Source organism: Podarcis cretensis, assembly GCF_951804945.1.
Source record: "Podarcis cretensis genome assembly, chromosome: 6".
Classification (NCBI taxonomy): domain Eukaryota; kingdom Metazoa; phylum Chordata; class Lepidosauria; order Squamata; family Lacertidae; genus Podarcis; species Podarcis cretensis.
Window position 1 is genome coordinate 33960926 of NC_137175.1, and position 16965 is coordinate 33977890.

The window sequence follows — 16965 nt, forward strand, 5'->3', positions numbered from 1 at the left end:
TATGTGAGGGGGTAAATGGTTGAGGGAGGTATAAAGAGCTGTGGAAGAGAAGGAGGGGCACTTTTAGGCCACTGCTGTGGAGATTTCATTCAGGCTGACTGTGGTGCTGCCCTATAATAATTCTGTGCCCCCCCCCATATCAACTGATAACAGAAGAACGGAATAATGGATAATTGAGAACGGAAACCTCATTCCTCAACTGGTTTCTAGCCATCTTCTCAAAAGAGCCAAACCACACTTTTGAACTCCAGCAGCAAACCATTGCTATGGTAAGGGCCCCATGACCCGATGTCACCAGGGTAGAAACAGAGTAAGCACACGAGCACAACATACGGTTGTATTAGCATTTCATTTGAAGAAGAAGAGGAGTTTGGATTTGATATCCCGCTTTATCACTACCCGAAGGAGTCTCTAAGCGGCTAACATTCTCCTTTCCCTTTCTCCCACACAACAAACACTCTGTGAGGTGAGTGGGGCTGAGAGACTTCAAAGAAGTGTGACTAGCCCAAGGTCACCCAGCAGCTGCATGTGGAGGAGCGGGGAAGCGAACCCGGTTCACCAGATTACGAGTGTGGTGCCTGGCGCCTCAGAAGCAGCAGCAACAGTCTGGCCTCCCCCTTTCTGAACTGAGGCAACATAATTTTACGTGGAAGAGGAGCACAGCACATTACATTAACAGAGGTAGGGTAGGACTATGGCAGCCCACAGCCCAATCACAACATGCGTGCAGTGTTGCTTCTTTCTGAGCTGCAAGTTCTAGGGACAGGACAGGAATCCACTTCTGTTGCCGCCTGAGCTGCCTGCAGGGATGCTTTTGCATCTTGCTTGTTTTTGAGAAGTATAATTATCAACAGGGAGCGTGACAGAGAATGTGGTCTGTGGTCGGAGCCTCAGATGACAAGGTATCATCATGACGTAAAAAACACACACATCAGATTGCAAGGGTGGGAGTATGGTGGCTCTGTGGTTGGCCACTTGCTCATGCCTTGCCTCTGCCCTTTTCTGTTTAAAAATTACACACACACTTTTGTGGGAATAGGAAAGGGTAGAGAAGGTGTGGCTGCCCATCCCTGGCCTTCTCTTCGTGTTGCTGCCTTCCTTGGAAACTTGCAGGGCTCATGTACCTTAAGAAAAAAACATTTTTATGCAGGTTGCTGGATGTGAATTAGGGAATTGGGGCTGGATTTTTAAAAGAGGGAATCAATGTTTACACTGAAATTCCTTCCTTCTTCTTCTCTTACATTCTCAAATATCTAACCCCCCCTCCAAGTTTTTGTTTTCTTAAAAGGCGGCATATAATGGGTTGATTTCATCTTTTTAGTTACATGATAAAATAATTGTGTTTCATAAATTACCAATCTTATATGGTAGGTGTAGAGCAGTGTTTCCCAACCTTGTGCCTGCAGCTGTTTTTGAACTACAACTCCCATCATCCCTGACTAGCAAGACCAGTGGCAAGGGATGATGGGAATTGTAGTCCAAAAACAGCTGGAGGCACAAGGTTGGGAAACACTGGTGTAGAGAACGTTTGGCCCTCTAGCTATATGCTGAACTACAATTTCCATCTGCCCCAGCTGGCATGGCCAATGGACAGGGATGATGGGAACTGTGGTCCAGCAACATCTGGAGGGTCAAAATTTCCCCCTACACCTGCTATATAGTAATGGTTGCAAGGATAATTTGTTCCAAGTACTGGAAGGGAACAGAGATACTCAAAACAGGAACATGAGAAAGAAACACATACCATTTTTAAAGAATTAAAGATAACAGATAAAAATATAACTGATATAATGAAAACTGGCAACTATTATTTACAGAAACAAAAAAAAATTATGTATTTTAATTACATTTTATATATCACATTTTGGAAACTTTGAGATAGAAATTTTTTGTATATAATTTTATGTTTACATTTACAAACCTTTTTTTTAAAAAAAGTGGGGGGGGGTTTAAATCAGCAGGCTATCCATGAGGAATCTACGCCTTCTGGGAAGCCTCAGAAATTACCAGCATTTGAACAAAGTCCTTTAGGACTCCAAAGATGGGAGGACTCCCACCCCACCCCCCAGCATGGCATACAGACATCTGCTGAAGTTTGAGCAATGGACTACTTTGGAATTGTGATTTCCTTCTCAGTTTCCTTAACTCTTCGCCCCCAAGATCTTTTTGACGTAGTTCTGGACGTTAACATGCAGCTGTGGAGCCGTGGCAGAAAATGTCTCCACAGCCAGCGCCTGTGCAGCCTCCGAGCCGCTCACCATGCCACGATAGATGGGCAGGGTGTACTTCTGCTTTCCCTGAAATCAAGCACAGAACGACAATGCATTAGAACGACTCACCACCAAAGCAGTGCTTACTCAATAGCCATTCAGTTTCACTTAGGTGTCACACCGCAAAATTCTGTAATGCCCGAGTTCCTTCTGGTTTTGATGCAAAGATGAAACAGAAACAAATCATGTGTGCTGAAAGATATATGCTGAATTTTGAGTGCTTTTCCAAATAGATAAGGGATGCAGGTGGCGCTGTGGGTTAAACCACAGAGCCTAGGGCTTGCTGATCGGGAGGTTAGTGGTTCGAATCCCCGCGACGGGGTGAGCTCCCGTTGCTCAGTCCCTGCTCCTGCCAACCTAGCAGTTCGAAAGCACGTCAAAGTGCAAGTAGATAAATAGGTACCACTCCGGCGGGAAGGTAAACGGCGTTTCCATGTGCTGCTCTAGTTCACCAGAAGCGGCTTAGTCATGCTGGCCACATGACCCAGAAGCTGTACACCGGCTCCCTTGGCCAACAAAGCGAGATGAGTGCCGCAACCCCAGAGTTGGCTACGACTGGACCTAACTGTAAGGCGTCCCTTTACCTTTACCAAATAGATAACCCATGTTACTTGTAGTCTATAATGGATATAATCTATCTGCTCAGTGGCCTGCAGCACCCCACAACTTCCTATGAAGGTTAGGATTTTTCTCTCTCTCCAAAACTTGCAGTAAGAAATCCTCATCAGCAACACGTTCCTTTTTTACATGCAACAGGCAAGATCATGCTTATCTACTTTCCAGTACACAGAAGCATTCAGAATGGCTGTTGTTTGGGAGAGGCCTTTGTGGCTAAACCAGGGATGCTGATGCTGCTTAGAAGCGCTTTGACAGTTTAGTAGTATATTAATGATGACAATATATGTGGCCTTCCAAACGTTGGTGGACTACCGATCCTGTCATTCCTGACCACTGGGCCACAATAGTTGAGCTGATGGGAGTCGGAGTCCAACAGCATGTGGGCAGCCTACGTTTCTCCACCCCTGTGCTAAAAGTATCACTCCCTGTTTTGTGGCAAGAGGCAGTTTTCACCACTAGTTTCTGAGGAGGAACTGTTAGTTCTGGGATGGGCAGGACCAAGGAGATGGCGGGGAAAGGGCTGGCTGGCACCACACCAAGCCTGTCCCCCAGCTTCCAACCAAGACAAGGGATCAATCTACTATTCAGTGGGTAAAATACTATCTTGGCTGTGACTCCTAGAAGACCTGCTTCCTGTCTTGCAGGCCTTTTCCCACCTGGTCTGAGAGGGCAGGGCATGGACTGACTCCAGCTACAAAAGCTGAAGCTGCTGAACAGACTCTTGGGCTGTGGTATAGTCTGGAGGCAGAGAGTTTGCTGCTGTTATCAATATTAATGTTTGTATCTTTATTTTAGACCTTATTATGATTTAGGCGGAAATTGTTTAATTTGGTTGCATACTTTTTATGTTTTATTCATTGTTTATGACTACTTTTGTTATGTCTATAATTTTGTATTTTTTCATGTTGCAAGCTGCCTTGAGCATGGTTTGAACTTTGGAAAGGGGGCATAGAAATACAATTATGTATGTTTGTAAAAGCTACAGGATCCACATGCCTCCGAACCAACATCACACAGATAGATCAACCACAAACCTGGCTGTGAAGGAAGTCTTTCACTTTGCCAAACTCCGCCTCGTGGTTGTTCTTGAGGAGAATCTGGCACCAACGGAGGCGCAGCTCTGCATTCTGTGCTTTGGAGATCTTGCTGTACATGGCACTCATCTTCTCAATGTTCCCTTCGCATGAAATGAGAGTTCAGGGTCATTCACTCTCAGAACAGAAGGGAAATTAGCATAGCAAAAGTAGGCAAAAGCACTATATTCCAATTACTCTTTTTCTGAATGGTCACTGTGCTCATCTTGTTCACCAGCCTTTGCCAGTGCCATCCAGCTGTTTCACACTACAATTCCCATCTGCCTCAGACAACAATATCTGGAGGGTACAAAGTATGCAAAGGCAATTGTATACATGAGCTCTGCATTAAAATGTCTCAGACTAGAAATTTCCTCCACTGTCTTTTTAAGGTATCCCTCTGGAAGCTATTGTATTGTATTTTTTCTAGCCACAGGCAGAGGGGAGGCATGATCACATGCTTTTATGCCCACAGAAAGTGTCTTGAGCCAAAGGTGAACACTTCTGAAAGTTCTGCAAGCACCATCTTGGTAGTCAAGATAACCCCACAATAGGTAGTTTTGTAACCATGAGTCCATATATAATTGGTTTGCTTTGATGCTATCCTCATCTGTGGGCCTGAGGTGCTGGGCTCTGAGCCCGAAAGGGGAACTAACTGAAGATATGGGTATTTGCCACCTATGCCCTCATGTGGTCAAGGGAAGCAAAAAGTGACGTATGCTGCTTTGTGTATTAAAAAAGGCATGTTTGCTTGGGGGTGGACAAGCCATCTCATTGCTGTGGTGTCCGTCCATGCCTAAATACCATATGTTTAAAATTGGGGGTCGTCTTATACATGGAATGTTTAAAATATTTATTTCTTAATTGGGTTCAAAAAATAGGGGTCGTCTTATACATGGGGGCGTCTTATAGACGGAAAAATACGGTACGCTCTACCCTCACCCCCAAATGCTCCAAGTTATTCCATCCCATGCTCTAATCTCTAGTTCTTGGGAGTCACCTGGCTTGCATCTCAATGTCAACAACATTTATTCACAGTGCAACGATTCCCTCTGCCACGCTCAAAGAGTAATCTTACCATCTGGCAGTGGGGATTTCGCCAAGATCTTATCCAGGAAATAGACCACCTGGAAGGTTTTCCAAGTCGAGATATCTATTGCTCTAATTGCCTGCATGTCGCAGTCAGGAGATGCCCAGAGCTCTGCCAGGTTCTCAGCTGGCTTCATCAGCTCCTCCCCAGGTGAAAGGTCAGGAAGGTATGGGGGCCAACCAGGAGTGTTCAGCCACCGATCAAACTCAAAGCCTGCCATGGAAACAAGGGAAATGAGAAAAGGGAAGCTTGTTGGACTCAATACTGGAAGTTCTTAAGTTACTAACAACCTGTTTATTCATCCTTGCACAAAGCTTACATGGTGGTTAGACTAGGTCCATTCTTTACTGAGCGTTTGTTCTGATTTGTTTACGGAGTGGTTATACCACTATAAGCATTCAACAGCATTCACTTCATTGAGCCAGGGCACACGTTACTTTCACTGCATCAAGAGTCTCCATGCTCCTGCCAGCAGTTAACTAAACGTCTGGCAGAACCACCCTCTGAATTGCAAAACATTATTCACTTTTGGACAGAGGAAAGATGACCAGAGTAACCATGGGTCAGTGGGAACGTGCATGGTTTATAGCAGTGATGGCTAATGTATGGCCCTCCAGGTGTTGCTGTACTTTCATTCCCATCATCACTGACAACTGGCCCTGCTGGCAGGGGCTGATGGGAGTCGGAGTCCAATAAAATCTGCAGGTCTGCAGATCCCTCACCTCACAGGCATAATGTATTAAGTTGATCCTTAGCATCAGCTCTTTGCCAGAAAACTTAAGACAGTTATTGACAATCAGCTTCATATGACTGCTATGCCCCAGGTAGCAGAATTCCAGCTAGAAGCCCAGCTCAGATGTTTTGCAGCTGTTCTCTTATCACGATCCTCAATGCATTTGGCTAGTAACCAGATGCAATATCTTTTAAAGGTAGCAGGAGCTCTGCCAGACTTTGGCCCTTCAAAACTAACAGGCAAGATGTGTACTTTGGAAATGCAACCTAAGGAATAAAGGCAATGAATCATGGGTGGAGAGAGTCAACATGGTGAGCTGAATCTAGAAAAAGGCAGCATGAAAGCATGGGGAACACTGGGAGGAATGTTCACTCCTAATCACCTTGACTGTAAGGAAGAACTGCTGCCCAAAGCTTTGTGCCAATTCAGAATGATGCTTCTCTAAGCAGTTATACTTGGCTAATATTCTGGAGATGTTTTTTGCAACTGGAGAGTATGCAAAGGATGGACGTTTTTGCCATCTTAAAAAGCGTCTTTGGAGAACTGGGAAAGAGACACTTGCCACCTCCAAGATTTACGTAAAAGTTACGTGCTTGGTCCTGAAATTATGGACAAATATCTAAAAAGTAGGAAGTGTTGCTGACCTGGAATGGTATCTACCCCTTTCTTCTTCAGCTCTGGGAAATAATTCAAGTAGAACTCCAGTGCTTCATCTGCTGTGATGCTCTGAAACTTGAATTGGTTGACATACGCCTGCCAGAGAGAGAGATTTCCCTAAATTAAACTGTGGTCTGAATGGTGCACCTTTAACATTTCACCTTTACTTAATCAACCACTCATGAGTAACTCTTTCAGCAAAGAACTTCAGCTCATGTTCAGCCTGCAATCACCTGCTCCAACTAGACTGGGTCGTAGCACCCCAGGTTTTAGAGGCCGAGATACCTGTCTGCTTAAAAAAGGAACAAATATCCCTCTTTGATACCTGATTCCCCCCCCCCCCAGGTTTTATGCCAGCATCATATATTCCTGATTCATTTCTCCATACTCCCTCTGTTTGTTCACACTGCTTGCGGGTATCTTTGGATAATTTCTTAAGTGCAACATGCATGGCTGACGACTTTGCTCCCCTCTTAAGGAAAGCTACAGCTTAAGATAAATCTCTCAGAAACAGCTTCTCTGAGACAAGTTATTCAGCTTCCACGACTTCATGTTTCAGTTCCAAGCCATGTGGGATGCTACAGCTTACTTTCTGATGTTATTACCAGTGCTTACCCAGGAACATCCCTTGCAAACATACAGGGAATCCTTTTTGGCCCAGTGGACTTGATCATTATTTGGGCCCACCCCATTGGCCAGCTTTGAGAAGTGTGCGGGGCAGCCCACCTAACATCATCATGATGTCAGATGATTGAAAGATGGGTTCTTCTGCTCACTGTCAAAGTCCCTTGTGCAGTGAACAGGGCTGGAAAAACTGCTTCCTTTCCCTTATAGGGGCCAGGCACCCACAAAATACAGGGGCAGCCATGCAAGCATCACACACAGTGGAAAGAGCACGAAGTTCAGGCAGGGGGTGTTGGAAGAGAGAGCGTGGAGCTTGGGCCCCGCCCCATGGTATGATGTCATGACACTATTGTGTGTGTCATGATATCAAGGCGTGCGCATCATGATGTCATGGCGTGGGCGGGTCATGCTGGGCACCCACAGTGTAGGGCCCAATTCGGCGCCATTGCCCATTGGGAAAGTAGCTGCACACCCAATCCAGCCATGTTTCTAACTGCCCCATATCTGATGTCATATAGGACAGGTGGGCATGATTTAGAGAAACCATCCTCATGGTCCCAATGCAGCCCGTGGACCAGAGGTTGCGCATTCCTATCCTAGAGGAAGCCAATTTCCCAAGACTCCCATGAAGCACAGACAAGTCCCAGGCCAACATACAGTACCTGGAGGAAAGCATCAAACTTATTCTGGTCCCCGACAAGGTGAGCAAGGTAGGAGACAAAACAGTAGCCCTTTTCATAAGGGGTTTCATTATAGGTGTCCTCAGGATCAACACCTGGGCAGAAGAAACAACTAGCATAAGATTTACAACACCCAATTGCCAGTATTACAAAAGGAAAAGCCTTATTAGAAATGACTGAGCCACATTAAGCCACAACCCAAATTTCTGTATATAACTGATTATTCAGATTTCTTTCCTTGAACACAAGGAAACAATGATGTGACTTGAATCCATAGGCACTGGACCAATACAGACCTGGCTCTATTTTCACTCTGAGCTTGTTGAGGGGATGGTCTTCTCCAGTGTTGTCCATATGTTGGCGAAGCAAAGCCCTCCCTGTGGCAGCTTCTAAGCAAGTATAAGCAGCACCTGAGTTTAGGGGACAAACAAAAGAAGAAGCTGAGCTAGTGCTTTTAAGCTCCTGGCCATCAAACCAAACTGCCTGCTTGATAGTCTGGCATCAGTCATTAATATGTGGTAAAGATTATTTGGAGCACAACATCACTGTTACTGGAGAAAAAAGAACCCAGCTGAGACCTGCAGGCTGATCCCACTAGAAACACAACAGAAGCAACCCTTTTCTGTTAACCATTAGCAAGTGTGTGATGTCTTTCTTCCAAATGGAATTCTGAAAAGGAAATTCAAATTATTCAGGGTGACACATGGAACACTCCCGTCAGGAAGCTACACCGCTCAGGAATGCAGATGGGAGCATCTGACAGCATTCCTAGCATCAAGCTCTCTCTGCACCTGGAAAGTGAATGCCAGGTGGAAAGTTTCTTCAGCCTAGCCTACACAAAACAACGCCTTAGTTGAAGTTGTACAATACTGTGAAGACTGCAGGGTGTATAGTACAATAGGCACCAAGACAAAAGAACTTAAAAATATTTTAATAGTATATTCATATGAAGTTAGTGCTACAGATAACTTCAGTTTTCAGTTTTATCCCACCAGCATACTTTATATGTGTTCTCAGTGTGACAAAGCAGCCTGCTGCCTATGCAAATTCTGACCACAGTAAACCTGTTTGGTCTTTTTGGCATTATGAACTAACATAACTACTCTTCTTTAATACAGATGAGGATGATCAACTCATCCTCACAGTCAATCTCACGCTAAGAATTCTCACTACCCAGGGAGACAGCCAGATTCAAAATCACACTGAGTAGCATCACCCATACTGAATTCATCCTTCCTCTACTAAGTATTCAAGAGGAAATGACTCCTGGAATGGAGTAGCTCAGAAAAGGGCTTGGCTGGCACACTGAACAGGAGCATTCCACACTTTTTTTTTTTGGATACATGTCCCACATGTATACCACCATCACCTCAATTTTAACTCATGAGCTATTGCTGCAATCTGCTCTGATTGTATATTTTATTTTTATGAACACTGATTTTATTGTGTTATGCGAGCTGGTCTTTGACTGTAATAAATTATCTATCTATCTACCATCATCATCACCCTTATCCTTATAATGAGAATGTGTTTGTGTTACATTTGGGGTTTTTTTCAAAAAGAAGCTCTTGTTCTGGTTCATGAATTTACATATTGATGTTTCTATTTAACTGCTCTGGATGCTAATTGTAGAAGAGCAGAATATATCAAGGCACCATGGACATTGCCCAACAGGTAACTCACCATAAATTTCTTTAGTGATCCTCCTCTGTGCATACATAGTGAAGCCTTCATTCAGCCAAAACTCCCCCCAATGGGCGTTGGTGACCAGATTGCCAAACCAGCTATGCGAGATCTCGTGGATGATCACATCTGCTAGGGAGCGATCGCCGGCCAACAGGCATGGAGTCACAAAGGTGATACAGGGGTTCTCCATCCCCCCGAAAGGGAACGAGGGAGGCATAAACAGAACATCGTACCTGCCAAAAGCAAAGCTTGTGATCAAGGAGACAACATCTGTCAAGAGGCTCTGCGCCTCCCCAGACAGTATTCCAGTGGTTTTTCTTTAAGGAAGGGATGGGGGAATCCAGTAGCCCTCGTTTGTGGACTCTCAACACCCAAAAGCACTGGCCAACATAGCCATTGGTAAGGGATGCTGGAAGCTGTAGCCCAACAACACCTAGAGGGTCCCTGATTTAAGGAATAATAATATCCTGCTGTTACTCCATTTTAGTGTGTGAGTGTGGCAGTGGTTTGCCCCCAGGTTTCAGGTACCAGAATACAAATTTGCCAAAAAGGCTCAGCAATATTCAGGGTTCTGTGCACTTGAAGCACAGTGCAGTTTGACTGGTGGATGCCATCAACCAGAATTCACATTCACTCAAGAGTGGGGAATTGCTGCTTGCTCATCTTCAGCTAAAGTTCACAGAAGATAGGAAACCACCTTAGAGCAGGCCAGACCACATATCCATCAAGACTGCACTGTGCAAGTGGACTGTGGGTCATGAAAGCTTATGCAACAATAATGTGCTAGTCCCTCAAGTGCTACAGGTCTGCTGCTGCAGCAGACTAACATGACTTCCCCTCTAGAAACTGACCAGCATTATTACTTGAGACTCGCAGGAGTTCCCTGGCAGAGGTCTTTCACATCACTTGTTATTGCATCCTTTTATCTGGAGATGCCAGGGATTATACTTGGGACCTTCCGCATGCAATGCATGTGTCCCACCACCAATTTAGTCTCAGCCCAAAGACTGAAGTGTGACTCAAGGGATTTAAGAACACGAATGATCTGCCTTAGCCAAGTCACACCATTGATCCACCCAGGTCAGTACTGCCTACTTTAGTGACTTATGAGTGGTTCCCAGGGTTTAGATGAAGCGTCCTTCCTAGCTGTACCTGGAAATGCCAGAGATTGTACTTCTGTATGCAAGGCAGGTGCTCTTACCATTGAGCTATAGCTTTTCCTGGTTCAGGTAAGCTGACTTAAGGAAAGGATAAAATGTATGACATCTCTATGCCCAATCTGGGATCAATGGATGCATGTTTGCAAAGACTTCAAGGGAAGCCTTCCCTGAAGCAGCAAGACATACCTTTCCCATACATATGGTCCAAAAAGCTTCTCTCCCGTACTAAGAAACTCTTCAATCACACCATCGTACTCTTTCTTAGCAGCCTCAATCAGGCAGGGCTCAGCCCATACATGGCTCCTAGCATGGGATGAAAACAAATGGGTGGAAATGTAAGAAATTGGAAATTGGAAGAAAACACCCTAAGTCACATAAACAGCAACACATTCATTAACGTCAATTTGTTAAGGAGTCACTCCCATGGTTGCTTGTGGGAGATAAGAAGGCATTCTGTACTGCATATGAAGAAGCCATTCCAGTAGTGAAAGGGCTTTCTTCCACATCAAAATATAAAAGTTACAATAATGGAAGTTGGAGTCCAGCATGCCTGGAAGGCCATGGGTTTCGCTAGATGCTGCTTATCAGCCTCTCTATGCAGAGATAGGCAGGGACTCCAGAAATTCCAGCTTGCAGCAAGAGCCTGTTGTCTTACATTGGAGGAATATAATTAGTTTGTTTAATTGTTCTGTCATTTAACTTCTAATTACTGCCTTAATTCTTTTGGTAGCCTTACTGTTAGTCATTTTGAAGATTTCTTTTAAAGCTAACAATACGGCTGATCAAACAGTAAGGCAGACATAAAGCAATGCGGTGGCTCATCTGTATCCCTGCAGCCAGCCACGCTCTTACCTGGGTCCAACCTCAGCAGAAACTATGTCCCCAACAACCAGGGCAACCAGATAGGATGGGATGCGCAGAGGCATCTTGAAGTAGAAAGTGTTGTCCTTCTGCTTCTCCCGGGTAACTGCACTCATCACTGCTGTGAAACCCTCAGGGACCTAACAGACAAACAAAGGCAGGCTTGTTGCGCAATGAAAAGGAGCACTTGCTGATTGGGGATGGGTCTTGTTTCAAGTATATCACACTTTTCCTCCAATGTGCTTGAGGCGGCATGCATGGTCCTCCTCCCCCACTCCGTGTTTCACCTTCACAACAGTCCTGGGTTAGGTTTGGTGAGGAAGGTTAGACTGAGAGACAGCTGGGATAGCTCAGTCGGTAGAACATGAGACTCTCAATCTCAGGGTTGTGGGTTCGAGTTCCACGTTGGGCAAGAGAGTCCTGCATTGCAGAGTGCTGGACTTAGACGACCCTCATGGTCCCTTCCAATTCCATGAACCAACTGGCTCAAATTCACCCAGTGAGATACAGAATACAGATGAAGAAGCTGCTGGGAGACAGGCCTGACTAGAGGACCAGAGGATGGCAAGACTGGGCCTTTGTTAGGGCCCCAAGTCTAGAAGAGGGTTTACCTCCCTAGGAGTGGCAGGGGGTGGGGGAGAAGGCAGCAGTGGAATGGGTAACAGCTCTTGTGAGACTTGGGCTGTGGAAGCAGTGGCACGGATTCTGCTGCTTGAGGCCGCTGCCTCACCCAGCCAAACGATAGTGCCGGCCCTGGCTTACCTTTATAAGAGCAGAGTATGTACTTTTAACGGCAGGGGTGTCAAAGCAAGGGAAAAAGCTCCTATTCAGAACAGCTTGGCCTTGCGTGTACATATAGGGCTTCTGCTTCCCTGCTGTCTGCTCAGGAGTAAGCCAACACACCTAGCAAGAGACAAAAGACAGTTCTTCCATGAGAAGTGGGATACTTTACCTGGATGTGTGCAGAGTACGTGATCTTGACAGCCGGGGTGTGAAAGCCAGGGAAAAGGGACCTGTTGAGCACAGGAAAGCCAGAGGTGTAAAGAAACGGCTTCTCCTTCTGGGCAGTTTGATAAGAATCCAGAAAGGAGATCTATAAGAGGAGTACAGGATCAAGCTGTCATTTCTGTTCTGCCTTCAGTTGCTATTAGCCAACAAGCACTAGATTCTGCACACGACCCAAATACTCTAACACAAAGTTCCCTGGGATTTCCCAGCATGGGATGTTCCAGATCTTCAGGTTTCAAGAGAGCACCTATGAACTATTTCTAAGATGTGCACAGTCAGCTCTTGGACTTCTTCAAGGTGTACATTAATGTAATCAGGACTGGGCAGAGGTCCAAAGAAATAAAGGCATTTTCTTCTTCTTACAAACAGCCTTAATGCAGGTATTAGGTTTTACAAAGCGGTGAGGAAAACCGATTACGTGGTTTGTGAAATGCTAAATCCAAAAATTATCCAAGGAAATGTATCAGTGCAATTATAGGTGTGTGGGAGGGGGGAATCAGATCATGGCTGTAGGTGGAAGTCCTAACTATTTCCTTCATGTAGCTTTCCTGATCTAAATGCCTCCCAGGCTCCTATTTTTCTCTGTGGAGCAAGCATATAAGGACCATAATGGGTATAAAACAAATAGGAGGTAGAGAGGTTGATTCAGATTGAGGAGATGGATCAGCAAAGAGGGTTAAACCCCCTTCACCTGCACTAAACCTCAGGCTTGATTCCTACCCCCACCATCCTGATGGCTCCAACATCCGAGATTCGTATTATTGGTTTTCCACATCACGTTTAGTTCAACCCAGTATCCCTGTGAATTGGGAGAACATGTTCACAGACAGCTTTGCAGTTCACAAAATCCATCCAGAGTAAAACGACATCCCTCTTCTGGTTTTGTGCTTGAAATATAGATTGGAATATTCACTTCACTGAAGATACATTTGAAACCAGGGGAGAGGGGGCTTCACTGTTACTACAAGTACAAAAGGCTGTTTAAAATGCATTAAGATGTAAGAATAGGCCTACCAATTCACTCACCATGGGGAGGGTTTAGCATTCTCCTCATGAGTGTGACACCCTACAATTCTCTTGTTCAGTACTGGACTGCATGGAACTGTAACAATTACACTGAGAGTCCTCCCTTCCATTAATGTAAGCTGATATCCCCGTGCAAGTGGAGACTTCCGCTAAATTTTACTGTCTGGGGGATGCCAAACACCAGGCTAAATTCAGCAGGCTTGGAGATGGCTGGGATTCAACCTAGATCCTTCTGCTTGCAAGGCTGAGCTACGTCCCATAAGGAAAGATATCCACAGGCAGTAAGTAACATCCCACACGGAAGGACAAGAGCAAGAAAGGCAAGTTCACTTCCTTTCCCTTGCCAAAGCTCCTGAATAATGAGGGAAAGGGACAATTATGAAAATCGGGATCGGTGGTGCAATAGCAGAGCAATGGCATCACTGCAGCCCAGGCACACCTAGGCATGCCTTTAGCTTTGGAACGCAGCCCATGAAGATCTAAGGAAGAAAAAACTTATGATGCTGAGGGCAGCGCGCTTGAGCATGTGCAGAGTGTATATTTCCCGCTCCTGAGCTACTGCTGCCAGCAAACCTCTCTCCCCATTAAGAGGAAGGGCTTTCGGGTCCAAAGGCGCAACTTGAACCTCGCACGCTTCCCGCCCTCGGCTGGGGGAAGGGACCCGGGCAGATCCGCGCGCCCTCCGGCTCCGCCCGCCTCTCTCCCCGACTCACCCCGGGCCCCGCTCCGGCTCGATAGGCGATCTCCAGCACCACCGTGTCCCCGCACGTCAGAGGCTCCGGCAGGGTGACGTGCAGCGCCGAGCCGTAGCTGGCGAACGGGCGGCTCTGGAAGGCGAGCGGCCTCAGCGCGCCTGGCTGCGGGCCCTGCCCTTCGCCGCAGCGGCTCCCCGGCGGCGCCAGCCCGGCGCCTTCCACCTCGACGCTGGGGTGCGAGTCCAGCACCACTTCGCTGGCGCGGTCCCGCAAGCATGTCAGCTCCAGGCGGACGCAGCCTTGCAAGTGCCCGGAGCCAGCCGGCCCGAAGTGCGCGCTCAGTGCCAGATGCAGGTGCCGGAGCTGGAAGGAGTCCGCGCTGCAAGCCGACGCCGCGTCCCGGGCCGCCGCCATCGCCGAGAAAGAGGCCAGCCCAAGCGGCGGAAAGGCGGACGAGGCTCAGCCCACGGGGCGGAGCGAGCAGAGCGCTTTCAAAGCGCCCGGCGGGCCGCGCTGGCGTCGGATCTGTTGCGCGCAGAGCGGATTTCTCGGCTCCTTTGGGGGCGCTGCCCTTCTCTCTTGTTGAAAACAGGCAGCCCTGGGTCAGGAAGCTTTCAGTGGGTCATGTTCTGCTGTGTTTTAGAATGGCTGGGGCAGCCAAGTCAGATGGGCGGGATACAAAGAATATATTATTATTATTATTATTATTATTATTATTATTATTATTATTATTATTATGGGTTTTTTATTTCCTTTTCATTGATCTGTATATCCTACTGACTCTTCGCAGCTAAATTCAAAATCAATAAACATTTCAAAAAAGTAGTGAAAGTGACAGCTGCTTCTTTGAAGAAAGCCCAACTATTGCAGTACTACTAATAATTATAGAGTAGTGGGCAGAAGCGTAGCCTCTCTTTCCAAGTAGTAAAAGCAAAGATGTAATTACATGTACGCTCAAGCTTCTATCTTCTTATGTGGAAAAAGAAGCAGACAGGAGGACGCACAGACAAGCCAATACTGTAGGTGTTTGGCCTGGTGAAAGAAGGTGTGTCTGAGGAGGTGTGGCCTGCAGGGATAGAGGTGGGGCCTGGAAGGACATATTTGGGTTCAGGCCTGATGTTCCTTATCGCTGACCTACGTATGGACAGCGAAACACACACACACACACACACACACACACACACACAAAACACAGTGCTTTTTTCCTAAAGAATATGTTTAGGGGTACTCTCATTCTGACTCAAGGAAACCACCATTTTATAGTTCAAATCGGGGAAAATAAATACAGTAAATGGACAAAAGTACAAAGATTCACAAAATGTTTAGGGGTATGCGTAGCCCTGTGCCCCCCAGAAAAAAGCACCGTGTGTGTGTGTGTGTGTGTGTACAGCACCTAGTGATTCTAGGTGCTTTATCAATATAATGCATGATTTCATGTTTTTACCTATATGAAAAAATAATTACGTTTCATAAATTACTAACCTTACATAGCAGGCATGGGGAACCTTTGGCCCTCCAGATATTGCTGAACTACAACTCCCATCAGCCCCAGCAAGCATGGCCAATGACCAGGGATAATGGGAGATGTAGTCAAGTAACAGCTGACTGCTCTAAGGTTCCCCACATCTGCTATATGGTAACTGTTCCAAGGATCACTTATGTGAAGTATTGGAAAGCAACGGAGATACAACAGAGCCAGGAAGGTGTTCTGGTTAGAGTGTTAGAGCAGGATCTGGGAGATCAGGGTTCTAATCCCCACTTAGTCTTGAAGCTCACTGGGTGACCTTGAACTAGTTGCTGTCTCTCAGATTAATTTACCCAGCCTTGGAGATTAAATAAAAAAAATCCTTCCAGTAGCACCTTAAAAACCAACTAAGTCAGTTCTTGGTATGAGCTTTCGTGTGCATGCACACTTCTTCAGATACACACATCTTCAGATACACACATCTGTGTATCTGAAGAAGTGTGCATGCACACGAAAGCTCATACCAAGAACTGACTTAGTTGGTCTTTAAGGTGCTACTGGAAGGAATTTTTTTGTTTTGACTATGGCAGACCAACACGGCTACCTATCTGTAATTGGAGATTAAATGTTACTCATTTATTTTAATTATTTTTTTATTTGTCACATTTTGGATACCTGGAGATAAAATTAGATAGACAAGATTTCTTTCTTTCATTTACAACTCATAACAACCTGAAAAGGTTTAATCCAGCAGACTATCTGTGAGGGGGCTGCACTTCTGGGAAGCCCCCCAGATAGCCAGCATTTGAACACAGACCTTTAGGACTCTGAAGATGGCAGGGCCTTGCCCCTAACCCATGAAGCCTGGAAATAGAGTTGATAAACAATGGACAGCTTTAGAATTATGATTTTCCTCTTAGTTTCCTTAATCCCCAAGACCTTCTTGACATAGTTCTGGACATTAACATGGAGCTGTGGAGCCGTGGCAGAAAATGTCTCCACAGCCAGCGCCTGGTAAGTCTCTGAGGCTCTCACCCTGAGCAGGGTGCACTTCTGCTTTCCTTGATATCATGCACAGAATGACTCATCAGCAAAGTAGTGTTCAGCAGCCTGCAGCGCCCAGCAACTTCCTACAAAGCAGGCTAGGAATTTTTTCTCCAAAACCTACAGTAAGAAATCCTCATCCGTCACACATTCCTCTTTAACATGCAGCAGGTGAGATCATGCTTATACAATTTCCAGTACACAGAAGCATTCAGAATGATTTATTTGGGAGATACTTTCATTGCTAAAAGAGGGATATTGCAACTACTTAGAAG

The 16965-nt window shown here is 45.8% G+C and overlaps 1 protein-coding gene and 1 long non-coding RNA gene across 3 annotated transcripts; one reads left to right on the forward strand and one right to left on the reverse strand.

The window, feature by feature from the left end:
• Window positions 1–231: 231 nt before the first annotated feature.
• Window positions 232–1941, forward strand: LOC307218135. Its single transcript, XR_013839811.1, has 2 exons — window positions 232–1396; window positions 1541–1941. It is a non-coding gene; the product is annotated as an uncharacterized lncRNA (long non-coding RNA).
• Window positions 1831–14610, reverse strand: RNPEP (arginyl aminopeptidase). 2 transcript variants are annotated; one of them, XM_079979286.1, is made up of 11 exons: window positions 14200–14610; window positions 12215–12355; window positions 11444–11592; window positions 10778–10894; window positions 9429–9664; window positions 8042–8155; window positions 7728–7840; window positions 6429–6537; window positions 5040–5264; window positions 3923–4065; window positions 1831–2297 (listed from the first exon to the last, which is right to left on the reverse strand). In XM_079979286.1, the coding sequence occupies exons 1-11, from the start codon at window positions 14593–14595 to the stop codon at window positions 2142–2144; spliced, it is 1899 nt and encodes a 632-aa protein (XP_079835412.1). In that variant the 5' UTR covers window positions 14596–14610; the 3' UTR covers window positions 1831–2141. The 2 variants fall into 2 exon arrangements, with proteins under 2 accessions (XP_079835412.1, XP_079835413.1); XM_079979287.1 differs by lacking the exon at window positions 12215–12355 and adding an exon at window positions 12405–12545.
• Window positions 14611–16965: the final 2355 nt, after the last annotated feature.

What these genes read in the sequence shown, in the direction of transcription:
- RNPEP (XM_079979286.1), bottom strand. Translation starts at nt 14,595, where the DNA reads ATGGCGGCGGCCCGGGACGCGGCGTCGGCTTGCAGCGCGGACTCCTTC. An exon ending in GGACCATATGTATGGGAAAG is followed by an intron (nt 9,665 to 10,777) that starts GTATGTCTTGCT and finishes TGCTTTTGGCAG; the next exon opens with GTACGATGTTCTGTTTATGC. An exon ending in GATCACTAAAGAAATTTATG is followed by an intron (nt 8,156 to 9,428) that starts GTGAGTTACCTG and finishes CCCTAAACTCAG; the next exon opens with GTGCTGCTTATACTTGCTTA.